Source organism: Miniopterus schreibersii (assembly GCF_964146895.1).
Source record: "Miniopterus schreibersii genome assembly, chromosome: X".
NCBI classification, from domain to species: domain Eukaryota; kingdom Metazoa; phylum Chordata; class Mammalia; order Chiroptera; family Miniopteridae; genus Miniopterus; species Miniopterus schreibersii.
In genome coordinates, this window is record NC_138104.1 from 69378773 (window position 1) to 69393408 (window position 14636).

A 14636-nucleotide genomic window follows, 5' to 3' on the forward strand; every position below is an offset into this window, starting at 1 on the left:
TTTTTATTTCATATGTAATTTACCAATTGAGTGCATTTTATATTAAGTATGAATTATGCATGTTTGGGTAAATGAAAGCTGTGTCTTACTTGATTTGTCCTTTAAAGTTAGAGTTCTCTGAATATTTTATGATTTCTAAAAGAAAAAATATGTTTTATGATTATATGCATTTATATAAAATTGTATATGTTCATAAGTAACAATTTTTAAGGAACTATGGCTCTTGTATGGCATATACATGAATCCACTATATGAACATCAATGTGGTGGCTTCAGTTTCCCTTTATCTATCACCCATTAGACTCAGGTGTTGCTTTACTTACTGTGCATGATGTTGGAAACTTGGAACTCTGGATCCTGGGGCTGCATTTCATCTGCATTGGGGAGGAAGTGCTGCATATTCTCTGTGAGGTACCAGCTTCGATTTTCATCAAATACAGAAAACAGGATGACATTTCTCTTGTCTGACATCATCTGTAATTACATGCATTGAAAAAAAAGAAATACTGCTACTATTGTCAGGTAGGAATTTGCAGTCTATAATAGAAGTGATAACATGCATGTGATGCATCTATAATCCTTTGGTTCAATTCCATTTCTCCATAAGGTCACTATTATGGGAGTGGGAGTGGGTACTATGAGCAGTAAGTACATGTTTAAAGCAAATATGTCTTCAGGGCAAGAGGGTGACTGGACTCATTAAACTTTGTTTATTCTGGACCCAAAATTACATGCTGGTTGATTTTTTGGTACAGTCTGTAGCCTAATTCTTTCCATGTTCAGAATAGAGGAGTTTTACTCTTAAAGACCTAAGTGATTATTCAGTGTCTTTCTTAAACAAGTTAGTCATGTCAAGTAAGATGAATGCCTTTCCTTAACTTCCATCTAGCAACTGCCCTTCCACAAGGCTACCAATCTATAAAAAAATTAAAAATAGAAAACAAAGATCAAATAACAAAGCTAAGATGAACTGTAAAATGTTAACTAACACTAATACCTTAAGTTTTCTGTTGAAAAAATTTTAAGTATTTTTTAGAAGATCAGTTTGTATATGAACCAAAGTTATGAGTTAGTCACTTGCTAATTGAATCTTCTAACATTTAAGGTGTAAATTTCACTAATATGTATCAGTTTCATTTTGTATAACCTACTGCTACAGAAACCAAAATGCTGAGGGGAGGAGATTGAAGTATGCAGAAGTACATTTTAATCCTCTTCCAAAAAATAGTGGAAAAACTATAATTAGGAAAAATTTGTCAAGACAAGTACTTGGCCAAATTTATGCCCCTCTGGGTTCATGTGCCACATGTTTTTCCTGAATTAAAATTCATGTGCTTTAGTCTCTAAACCAATGAAATGTTTTCAGACTTGTAGGAATCTTATGTATCATAAATAACCAAGTGGACATGAAGTCAAGCCCCAACAATATGGCCATGAGTATTTGTGAAGAAGTAAGATTTTCTTATTCAGAGAATTTAACTTTATTTTTTTAAGTAGCAGAAGTGGTTCAAATTCTACTCATATTTTGAAGTATTTTATATCTTTCCCTGTATTTTGCTCAACAATATTCATTGAACTCTAGAGAAGTCTAGGCTGTGATAAGATTGTGTGTCATTTAAAAATAGGTGATAACTAAGCATGTTAAAATGGGCAAGATCACCTACAGGGAGTGGAATTTGAGACTGGGTATGAGTATTATAAAAATAATCAAGGGCCCAGGTCTCTTCTTCATCCAGCAGGCAAGATTATTACACCAAACTCAAAATCAATTAACAGCTGTGAGAGACCAAACTCATTTCTTTTATTGGCCAGTATCACAGATGACTATATTTTCTGCATGCCATTGGGAGACATACATTGAGGAAGTATAGGAAATATTATGTGGAAGTTCATATACATCATCATTCCATTTTTAGCTTCAAATTCAGCACTTGAGAAGAGAACTCACCTGGTTTCCCCTTTGATCTACAGATTCTTTGTAGCAGATGAGGAGAGGGCCAATGAGCCCTGAAGCTAGATCTCTCTCTTGATTAACGAAGCTTGAGTAATATCGGGTTAGGCACCGAGGATCTGATTTAGTTGGCCCATCTTCTAGAGTCACTGTCCATTTGTACTTGAATATATTTCCTGGCAGAATTGGCATATCTTTCAGATGTTTCACACCTACCCACATCCAAACCACAAAATAACTTGATTAGAGTATAACAAGCCACATATTGGTAATCATGTTGCTATCACAAGGGCTCTACACATCTATATGTACATATGACATTTCTCAATAAATGGAAACTAAATTTGCACCTATTATAAGTTTAAGATTCATACAATTTTTTACAATAAAAATGGGTCCAGGAAATTTTTGCTAGTATGTTAGTTTGAGTTGAAATGGGCAGGTCTACCCACTATTACAAATATATGGAAATAACAGATAATAATTTTCATATGTTTCAAATACATAGCTGAAAATTTATGCAGAAGCAAAAAATCTCAAGTGCTAAAATAAAGAGATGTCAAAATCAGAGTGGTAAGCTACAGTTGATGATCCAGTTGACCATGAGAGTTTCAGGCCTGAATATATGCCAAAGGACTGTGCACTGAAGTTTTAACTCACATATGATGTCAGGAGATGCAGTATCTGACCCCCATGAGGAACAGGAACAAGAATTGAGACCTGATCTCAGGCTAATGAGTCCTCAGGATAAGAAATGTTTGATTTTAGTAATTAAAACTCATTTGGGGTATCTTTAATACATGAAGATCCAGTCTAAATCAAATTTCCACTTACATAAATTCTAAGCTCTCCCTCATCCCTACTAGGTTAAGTCTGACCTATGGTTAGGGTACCTACAGAAAGAATGGTGTGGTATGTTCTTTCAGTACTTCTCAGCCTTTTCTTTTCCTTCTTCCAGTAGCTAAGAGTGAGGATGGACAGGTATTAGAGGAAAGGGCCAATAGAGACTTTTGCTTAATAGATCCTGCTGTTTGAGTACTCTCTCTTTTTATTGAGTACTCCTCTTTGAAAACACTATTTGGTCACCAATGGTTTCTGCATGGCAGGTGCCTCAATTCCTGTCTTTTCTTAGGATACATCTATGTTTCGGAGTCACCATGGGGACCTCAGCACTGTGCAGCTCCATAAGGTAAGAAGAAGCTTCAGCGCTTCTTACCTCCAATGATATATCCAAGAGCCTATTTTTCCTGGTATCCCTCACTCTGCCAGGCTGCCTTCTTAGGCAGAGTATCTTCAAAAAGAGATCCAGTCAGCTGCTTTCAACAGTATTCACTTGTTACAAAGAAAACTCATGCATCCTTGCCATGTCAAACAGCAAAAGGGGAGACTGCTCCACTCTTACCCTCTCTTCTTGTCTGTTAGTACAGGCAGTACAGCCTTCAGAGTTCTCCATGTAAAAAGCAAGTCACCAGTAATTGTGTTTGTGTATGTCTCTAAATTTCAGGGTGTACATTCAATATTTCCCCAGAATTCTGTTACTATGCTCATCTCCATAAAGGAATGCAAATTAAACTGGCATTAGAATTCTTATCAGCAACAATGATTATTAGAAGAGAGTGGATGGAAAACTATTTATAACCAACCTATCTATACATCATATGATACCAAAGGACTCATAAAGTTTACCCTCTAGGTACCAATGTATTCAGAACTTACTTGAAGATATGCTTCCAGAAAAGGAAAATAAATAAAAAACAGAAATGTACAAGATAAGAGAGGTAATGGCACTAACATACAAGTCGAAAGGAACAAAATCCAAAAATGGCAGCTTTGTAGCTGGCTTAGAAAGTATATAACCCAAATTAGAACAGTAAGCTGGTGAAAGACAAGAATGTCTTTAAGAAGACAAAAGGATTGGATATCAATCAATAAATAGAATGCTTAAGAAGCTGGAAGACCTAAGGTATATGGTGACGGTATATTTATTCTTCTAATAAAAGAAAAGAAAGTCTTTCTTCAGGAATACAAACACAAAAATTACAAGATCAGTGTGGCCCTAATATAAAGCAATCTAAAGTTTAACGTGATTTTGAACTACTGGTAGAGAAAAAACAAGGATAATCCACTTGACCTTCAGGGACAAATCACTGGAGTTGTAGGCTAAAGAACGATCCCAGTGCATCACGTGGTTTGGCAGTCCCCTCATATACTTATAATAAGAAACATACTAAAATAGTATAAATGCTGTGGGGTTTTTTTTTTATTTTTAAAGTTTAGAAAAATATACAGACAAAGGAAGGAGTTATTTAACAACACAGTACAAAAATACATGTTATCAACTTTAGTTTTATAAAGGTAAAGGTATGGCTGGCAGCAGTTGAGAAGTGGACGAATTAGCATCAGGGAAAAGGGAAAGAGCCCTGTTGTTAATACTTAACTTACACATTATAGAGCCAAGAGATATTCAGTCATTAAAATATAAAAGTGGGTGTTTAGTATGTTTTTAAAGTTCTAATGATAGCAAATTGAGGAACTAAAAACACTGACCAAAGCCTAAAGCAACTGGAGCAGACAAAAGCACAATGCTAAATCCTCATCGAATACAAAATAAAGAAAATAGATAATGTCTAAAGCAGAAAAACAAAAGATTAGCAGTAAGCAATTTTTTAGAGATATAGAGATAACCACCAAAAATATAAAGTGGAAATGCTTAAAAATGGAGGCCTCTAGGGAGAGGGATTTAGAGCCCTTCTGTAGTTTTAAGCACCTATTATTTTGATAAAGTAAATATTCAACTAAAAGTAAAGAATAGGAAGAATATGTATAACAGCTAATCTACTAAAAGGAAAGGTATATAACAAATAAAACTACCTACAAAAGGAATAAAACAGTAAAATGATTGCAAATAAAATATAAAATTACTGGAATACATACAAATATATCAGTAGTAACACAAATGTGTTAAATAGGGCTAAAATTCCCTATTGAAAAATGGATATTGGGTATAAAAACAAAACTCAGATATACAAGCAAAAGTAGGTTTACAGTTGAGAGTACCCAAACAGTTTATTCTTTTATTATTTATTAATTATTGTATTATTTATTTGTATTTCAACTGTAAACCTACTTTTGCCTACCTTTATATGCTCTTTACATGGGCCAGTCCTAATTTAAAATAAATACAAATATGGTGAAATAACAGTGTGGAAAAGATAAACTATATAAAGATGTATGACAATACTAAAATTAGCAAAATAAAATTCAAGTTATGGAGCATAAAACAGAACCAAGAAAGATATTTTAATTGATAAAGGGTACCATCCATGAGACAGATATGTCATGAATCTTTTTAAACAACAAATAACATAGCAAATAAAAACTAAAGTAGTGCACTATTCTGAAATGAAAGGTAAAGAGATTAGTAGATATCAAAGGCATGGAATATAGCCAAAAGCTGTATTTGGAGAAAAAATATATGACCTTAAATGCATTTACTGGGGAAAAATGCCTATAATTAAATAAACTAAGAAGATAAATGATAGATGATAGATAGATAGATAAAGGTAAACAACCCAGCAGAAAAATAATCAAAGGAGAAATGAACATAAAATTCATAGTACAGGAAACCCAAATGGTCAAGAAAAATGTGAAAGGATAGTCAATTCCATAAGAAATTAAGTAATTTAAATTAAAGCAGCAATGAGACATCACTTTTCACCAGAGTGGCAGAATTTTAAAAGACTATTATTGTTGAGCTATCAAGGATATGGGATATTATATTTTCATACACGACTAGCAAGAGTATAAATTATTACTTCATTTGGGAACAAAATTCTGGCTATTAAAAAAATACATACACTGTGACTCAAATTCCAGTTTGAGGTCAGTGAACTTGAAGATAAATCAACAGAAATTATCTAATCTACAGAAGAGAGGGAGAAAGAAAATATATGATCAAAATATTAAGGCATGTGGGACAACCCTAAAAGATCAAACATACATGTAGGTGGAAGCCCAGGAAAGGAGACAGAGGACAGGGTAGACAAATATTTGAAGAAATAATGACCACAATCTTTCCAAATTTGGTGAAAAACAAATTTATAGATCCAAGATCAATGAACCCCAAGTAGGATAAATATCAAGAAAATCACAGCCAGAGAAAAATGACATACAGGGGAAGAATGATTCAATGGAATATAGACTTAGCTATTATAAAGGCTAGTAAAATAATATTTTGAAAGTGCTAAAAAAAAAACCAAAAAACCTCTCCACCCAGAATTCTATGTACAGTGGAAGTATCCTTCAAAAGTAAAGATGAGACTTGAGACTCTGAAGATATTAAAAACATAATGAAAGGCTAATAAACCATATTAAAGGTAAAAAAAAAAAAAGTAAGACGAAATAAAGACATTTTAAAATAAAACTAAGAGATTTATCTCTAGCATGCTTGCACTATAAGGAATGCTAAAGAGAATTATTTAGGCTGAAGGGAAATGATCTGAATGGAAATGATGCCAGAGGGAAATGTGGGTCTCCAGTAAGGTATGAAAAGCATTGATAATGGTAAATAGCAGGATAAATATCAAGGAATACTTTTCCTCATAATTTTCTAAAACGACATATGTATGTTTAAGGCAAACATTATAGCATTTTCTTGTGGGTATTATAAAGTGCATAGCTGTAATATATCTGGAAATTATAGCATAAAGGATGACAGGTAACAAATGCTCCTATAGGGTGCATAACAGCCAGGGCAAGGGCCAGCATAATTTTAGTTGTTATTGAGACTGTGACCTCATCTGTACCAACAGGTAAGTACGAACTATAAAATTGAGTTAACACTTACCTTTTGGCAATCTCCCTTCATACAAAGGCCTGACATCAGTGATTCCATGAGGGAAGATGTTATATGGTCGGCTTGCTTGATTCTTAAATATAATCTGAAAGTATAAACGAGCTATAAGATCAAGTCTTAAGACAACTAGGATCAAGAAGAAAAATGTATCCTATCTCCAGAAAACAAAAGCTCCTTTGCATCCACATTATAGGGGTTTAAATCTAGATAAATTTCAAATTATTCTTTTCATAAAATCGCTCAGACAACTACTTATAGGTTTCTCACTAAAGGCCCCTTTCCATTTCTTTAAAATTATTTCAATCGCTTCAGAAGTATTCCTTGCACCTTCATACATTAATTGAAATTTGAATGTCTGCTGAGGGCACTGCTTCCCCTCAGCCTTTTCGAACATTTGGGCACTGAATTCCCCAATTCAGTGGGAGAGGGAAACAGTGACTCAGGTGATAAAATAGTCACTGAACGAGCAAGCATGACCAGGAGGGCAGTTGATTACATTAAGCAAGGGTTGCAGTCAGCATCATCTGCATGAGGTTTAAAAGAGAGGAAGGGTGGAAAAGCAATAACACGGATGCAGCAGTTGAGAACACTGAGGACATCAACAGTGCTCTAGATCTGAGGATAAAAAACCAATTCCCACTTGCATTCTTGTCTTAAAACCCATTCATTTAGTAAAAACCACTAAACAGCCTATTCCTTACCTGCACCTAAGCAGCAGAATGATGTAGGAGAGACATCACACAGCTCTGCAACTAGCTTCTTTAAACTCGTGACCATAAATCTCAAATGATCACTCAAGCTACCAACCCATCTTATTATGTTTTCCTAGAAATTCACCTTCTCACCTACTTAGTTGACTATTTGCTTCCTGATCCTCACTCTCAGGTGTTTCTTTTTTCACTGAGAAAAGAGAAGCATTTGGAATAGAACTTTCTCATCTTCCCACCATCAAAGCTACCCACTTAAAGCATATATGGCCATGTTCTTTCCTATTAAAATTAGCTCCTATCTAATGCCAACTTCTTTTGTACTAGTACACAATAAGGTTATAGCATCTTCCATTGAAAAAAATTTCCTTTTGGAACAGAATAGAGAGCCGAGAAATAGACTCACACATATATAGTCAACTGATCTGACAAAGAAGTAAAGACAATAAAAAAGGAGTAATAACTCTGTATGGTGCCAGGTGGTACTGGAAATATCAGGGGGAAACACTTTGTAAAGTATATGATTGTCTAACTACTATACTATACACCTGAAGCCAATACAAAATAATATTGAATGTAAACTATATTTGAAAATAAATTTTTTTTAGGAAAAAAGAATAAAAAGGAGGAAAAGGTGTGGGGATAGGTAAAAAAGGTGAAGGGAGTAAAAAGTTACAAAATAGTCACAGGGATATAAAGTACAGCATAGGGAATATAGTCAATAATGTAATAACTATATAATGCCAGGTGAGTACTACAGTTATCAGAGGGACATTTGGTAAAGTATATGATTATCTAACCACTATGCTGAAACAAATATAAAATTTAAAAAACAAAAAAGAAAATGGAGCAAAGATAATTATTTTAAACAAATAGCTCTGGAACAACTAGACAGCCACGTGCAGAAAAAAGAAAGAAAGAATCTAGTTACAGGCCTTACACCATTCACAAAACTTAACCCCAAATGGATCATAGATCTACATAATTTCTTTGGAATTTTTCTGTATGTGAGATTTGTCTGTATTCCCCCATCTATTTATTTATTCAATCATTTATTCATATCACTAAAAACTCATGGATATTTATTTTATACTTTGGGGTATAATCTGACACTACTTAATTTATTTTGTTGCTTGAATTCTTTCAGCTTAAACATTAGAAGCTCTTTAAGTTGGTTCCTCTATCCCTTTAACATCGTCCCATCCTTTTCTCCTAACAACACTGGCTAGGATTTCTAGTAAAATATTAAATAAAGTTAGTGATACCTGTAAATTGTGTCTTGTGATCTTAAATAGAAAAATTTCTGAGTTTCACTACCAAGTATGGTGGTCACTGTAGGTTTTCTGAAGATCTTTACCAGGATAAGGACATCCCTTGCAATCCCAATTTCCTATGACTTTTCACTATGAATGGATGTTGAATTTTGACAAATGCTTTTTCTGAAAGTATTGAGATTATCAAATGATATTTTGCACTTGTATATGTTAATACAGTAGGTTATCACATTTGATTTTCTAATGTTAAGTTTACCTAGTACTCCTGGGATAAATCAACTAGGTCATAATGTATTATCTTTTTTATACATCATTGTATTGGGTTTAAATTTTGTTTAGGATTTTTGAATTTATGTTTATAATGCAACTGTTCTGTAATTTAAATTTCCCTTTCTCATACTTCCCTGGTCAGGTTTACAACAAAGGTTATGCTACTTAATAAAAAAAACTAGTGGGTCTTTCCTTTGTTATTATATTCTACATTAAAATTTTAATATAAAATTATGTATTACTTGAATATTGGTATAAATGGCCAATAAAATGGCAATTCTTGCTAGGTTGATAGTGATTTTCTTTCAACACATTAAAGACATGATTTCATTATCTTTTGGCTTCCTTTATTGCTCTAAAGAAGTAAACTGTCATGTGACAGTTGTAAAATATGGCTCCAAAATTCTTTGACACTCCTTCCATCAAGAGGTAGACCAAATTTTCCCTCTCCTTAATTCTGGGTGGAATTTGGCTGCTTTGACTAACAGATTATAACATAAAGTGCTGTGTGAATTCTGATGCTGGGTCGTAAAAAGTGATGTACTTTCTAACTTGCTTAGTGGAACAGGCAGACTGGAAGCCCTAAACCACCATGCAAGAAGTCCCTATTCTGAGGCCACCGTGGTGTGAGGAAGCCAAGCCACATGAAAATCCATGTGATCTGGCTGACAGTTCTAGTCTTTCAGTCATACCCACTCAGGTGCCAGGCATGTGAGCAAAGCTGTCTTGGTTCTTCCAGATCTACTGATTATCACCAAGTGACTTTAGTCAATGCCAAAGAGATAAAAAATTGAGGTCTGCCTGAATTCCTGACACACATAATATGTGAGGATAATTAAACGGCTGTTATTTCAACCACTGCTTTGATGTTGCGGGGTACATAGCAATAGTAACCAGAAGAGTTTCATTATCATTCCTTTGAATGTAATCTGTTTTTGTATGATTTTCTGTCCATTTTTAAATGTTTATTGAAATATAATTTATATATCATGAAATTCACCCATTTAAGTGTATCATTCAACGGTTTTTAGTAAATTTATAGAATTTTGCAATCATCACTACAATCCAGAATTAGAACATTTCCATCACCCCAAAAAGATCCTTCATATTGGGTTGCAGTCAATCCCTGCTCCCACCCCCAACCCTAGCCTCTGATAACCACAAATATGATTTTTGCTCCATAAATTATTAGCCTTCTCTGGATATTTCATATAAATTAATGTAATATGTAAGTCTTTTTTGTTTCACTTCTTTAACTTATACTGCTTTGAGTTTCATGTATATTGTATCATGTATGAGTAGTTCCTTTTACTTGCTGAATAGTATATCAGTTATATGAATATACCACATTGTGTTTGTCCATTCACCAACTGGTGAACATTTTAATGGTTTCTAGTTCAGGGGTATTAGAAATAATGCTGCTAAGAACATTTACACACATGACTTTGTGTGGACTTATGTTTTCATTTTTCTTGAGTATATGTCTAAGAGTGAAATTGCTGGCTCACATTTTTAACCTGCTTTCCAAGTACAGGTTTTTTACCTCCTTGGTTAGGTTTATTCCTAATTATCTGAGTTTCTTTTGTTGCAATGTAAATGGGATTGATTTTTTAGTTTCACTTTGTGAGTTCACTATTGGTGTATAAAAATGACATTGATTTTTGGGTATTAATTTTGTATACTGGTACCTTGCCAAATTCATTTATTAAATCTAATAGTTTTTTGGTGGAGTCTTTAGGGTTTTCTACGTACAATATCATATCATTTACGAGTAATGACAGTTTTACTTCCTCTTTTCCAATTTGAATGCCTTTTATTGTTTGTTCTTTTCTGATCGCTGTGGCAGGGACTTCCAGTACTATGTTGAATAAGAGTGGTGAACATGGACATCCCTGTCTTGTTCCTATTCTTAGGGGAAATGGCTTTATTTTTTGCCCATTGAGTATGATGTTGGCTGTAGGTTTGTCATATATGGCCTTTATTATGCTGAGGTATGATCCCTCTCTTCTTACTTTGCTGAGAGTTTTTATCAAAAAATAGGTGTTAAATTTTGTTGAATACTTTTTCTGCATTTATTGATATGATCAAGTGATTTTTGTCTTCAATTTGTTTATGTGATGTATCACATTATTGATTTGTGAATATTTACCAACCTTGCATCTCTGGAATAAATCCCACTTGGTTATGGTGTATGATCTTTTTAATATATTACTGGATCTGACTTGCTGACATTTTGTTGAGGATTTTATCATATATGTTCATCATCAATATTGGTCTGTAATTCTCTTTCTTTGTAGTGCCTTTGTCTGGTTTTGGAATTAGGCTAATGCTGCACCATAAAAAGAGCTTGGAAGTGTTCCCTCCTATTGGATTTTTTGGAATAGTTTGAGGAAAATAGGTGTTAATGCCTCTTTGAATGTTTGGCAAAACTCCCCTGTGAAGCTGTCAAGGCCAGGGCTTTTGAGTGCTGGCAGTGTTTGATTATTGCTTCAAGTTCATCAGCAGTTATCAGCCTATTCAGGTTTTCTGACTCTTCCTGATTGGATTTTGGAAGGTTGTATTTTCCTAGGAATTTGTCCATTTCATCCAGGTTGTCCAGCATGTCGGTGCATAGTTGTTCATAGTATTTTCTTACAATCCTTTGTATTTCTGTTGGGTTAGTTGTTACTTCACTTCTTTCATTTCTGATTTGGATCATTTGGGACCTCTCTCTTTTTTTCTCGATGAGTCTGGCTAAAGATTCATCAATCTTGTTTATCTTTTCAAAGAACCAGCTCTTGGTTTCATGGATCTTTAGTATTGTTGTTGTTTTGTCTCTATGTCATTTATTTCTGCTCTGATCTTTCTTATTTCCTTCCTTCTACTTATTCTAGGCTTTTTTTTTTTTGTCATTCTCTTTCTAAGTCTTTAAGTTGCAGGGTTAGATAATTTGTTATAAGTTTTTCTTGTTTTTTGAGGTAGGCCTGTAGTGCTATGAACTTCCCTCTCAGGACTGCTTTCATTGTGTCCCATAGATTTGGGGTTGTTGTGTGTTCATTTTAATTTGTTTCCAGGAAGTTTTTTTATGTCTTCCTTGATCTCATTGGTAACCCATTCACTGTTTAATAACATGCTATTAAGCCTCCATGTATTTGAGTGGTTTTTAGTGGTTTTATTGTAGTTTATTTCTAATTTCATGCAGTTGTGACCAGAGAAGATGCTTGATATGATTTCAATCTTCTTGAACTTGTAAAGACTTGTTTTGTGTCCTAACATGTGGTCTATCTTTGAGAATGTACCATGTGCACTTGAGAAGAATGTATATTCTGCAGCTTTGGGGTGAAATGTTCTGTAAATGTCAATTAAATCCATCTGATCTAGTGTATCCTTTTTTAGGATCTCTGTGTCATTGTTGATTTTTTTTTTTACTAGAAGGTCTATCCAATGATGTCAGTGGGGTGTTAAAGTCTCCTAGTGTGATTGTATTGCAGTCAATCTCTCCCTTAAAGTGCTCCAGAAGTTTTTTTCCATATATTTGGGCGTTCCTATATTGGGTGCATATATGTTTACTAGGGTTATAGCCTCTTGTTGGATCAACCCCTTTAATATTATGTAGTGACTTTCATTGTCTCTTGTAATGGCTTTCATTTTGAAGTCTATTTTGTCAGATATGAGTATTGCTACCCCAGCTTTTTTTTTTTTTCCATTTCTGTTTGCATGGAAAATTTTCTCCCATCCCTTCACTTTCATCCTGTGTGAATCCTTTGTTCTAAGGTGGGTCTCTTGTAGATAGCATATATATGAGTCATGTTTTCTTATCCATTCAGCTACACTACCTTTTGATTGGAGCATTTAAGCTATTTACATTTAAGGTTATTATTGATAGGTACTTATGTATTGCCATTCTTTCTTTATGTCCGTGTTCCTCCCTTTCTCTATATTACTTCTTCTTCTTCTTACACCAGACCCTTTAGCATTTCTTGAAGTGCTGGTTTAGTAGTAATAAACTCCTTTAGCCTTTTTTTGCCTGCAGAGCTCTTTATTTCACCTTCAATTTTGAATGATAGCCTTGCTGGATTGAGTAGTCTTGAATTCAGTACTTTATTTTTCATTACTTTGAATACTTCATGCCACTCCTTCTGGCCTGAAGTGTTTCTATTGAGAAATCAGCTGACAGTCTAATGGGACCTCCCTTGTAGATAACTTTTTATCTCTCTCTTGCTGCTTTTAAGATTCTTTCTTTTTCTTTAATGTTTGCCATTTTAATAATGATGTGTCTAGGTGTGGGTCTTTTGGGGTTCCTCTTGCTTGGAACCCTCTGTGCTTCCTGAGCTTGAGTGACTTCTTCCTTCACCATATTAGAAAAGTTTTCTGTCATTATTTGTTCAAACAGGTTCTCTAATCCTTGCTTGGATTCTTCTCCTTCTTTAACCCCTATGATGTGGATATTATTACATTTCATGTTGTCCCAAAGCTCCCTTAAACTATCCTCCTGATTTTTAATTTTTTTTCATCATTGTTGTTCTCATTGGGTGTTTTTTGTACCTTGTCTTCTAATTCACTGATTTGGTCCTCAGCCTTTTCTAATCTACTGCTGATTCCTTCCAGTGTATTCTTTATTTTAGCTATGCCATTCTTCATTTCCAATTGATTCTTATTCAGGCTTATGAAGTTCTCATTAAATTGCTTGCAATTCTCACTAAGATGTTTGAGCATCCTTAACATGATTACTTTGGACTCTATATCTGATCATTTGCTTCTCCATTTCATTTAGTTCTTTTTCTGGTGATTTCTCCTTTTCTTTCATTTCATTGTTTCTTTGTCTCCCCATTTTAGTGGGCCAGTTGTCTGGGGGCACCAGGTCAAGACTGCAGGGCTGAATAAGGCCTGTGCCCTGTATTCTCTAGTTGCCAGGTCATGCAGCCAGTCTCTGATGGCAGGCCTGTATGTTTCGGCAGCATTGGGTCATGATGGCAGGGCCGGGTGCACTACCTCAAGGCTGTAGGCCAGTTAGGCAGGCAGGCTGGTCTCATTGCATCAAGGAGTCAGGCAGGCAGGCAGGTCAGGCACACCCCATCAAGGAGGCAGGCAGGCAGGCCAGCCAGCAGCTGTGGGTCCCTGTCAAGGAGGGAGACAGGCAGGGTGGCAGGCAGTCTGGCTGTGCTTCCCGGTCAAAGAGGCAGACAGGCACCCTGGCTGTGAGCATTGCATCAATAGGGGCCACTGGCAGGAAGGGAGGATGGCAGGCCATGTGCACTGGATCAATGAGGTGGTGCGTTTGTCCTGGGGGCACTAGTTCAAGTGTGCCAGGTCACAGCATCAGGCTGGTGCTGGTAGCACTGGGTCTTCATCCATGGAGTCCTCACACTATCTGTGGCCTCAGGGAGCTGGATGGAGGCTGTTCCCTGCAGCCTCCTCCTGAGGAGGACTCTGAGGATCCTCCAAAATGGCATGCTCTCCACTTTCCTCCTCTAATTCCTTTTTTGTGTGGTTCATCTCACTGGCTTCCAGTACAATATTAAATAAAAGTGACAAGAGTAGACATCTTAGCTTGTTCCCAATCTCAAGGGGAAAACATTCTGTCTTTCACCATATGATAA

The 14636-nt window shown here is 35.2% G+C and overlaps 1 protein-coding gene across 1 annotated transcript in view; it reads right to left on the bottom strand.

Moving 5' to 3' along the window:
• F8 (coagulation factor VIII) overlaps window positions 1-14636 on the bottom strand; it is a 159184-nt gene that overhangs the window by 76904 nt on the left and 67644 nt on the right. The window contains exons 10-12 of the mRNA XM_081124883.1: window positions 6798-6891; window positions 1949-2163; window positions 324-474 (exon numbers count right to left, since the gene is read on the bottom strand). Coding sequence (XP_080981009.1) covers window positions 324-474; window positions 1949-2163; window positions 6798-6891 — 460 coding nt within the window. The remainder of the gene's footprint in view (window positions 1-323; window positions 475-1948; window positions 2164-6797; window positions 6892-14636) is intronic.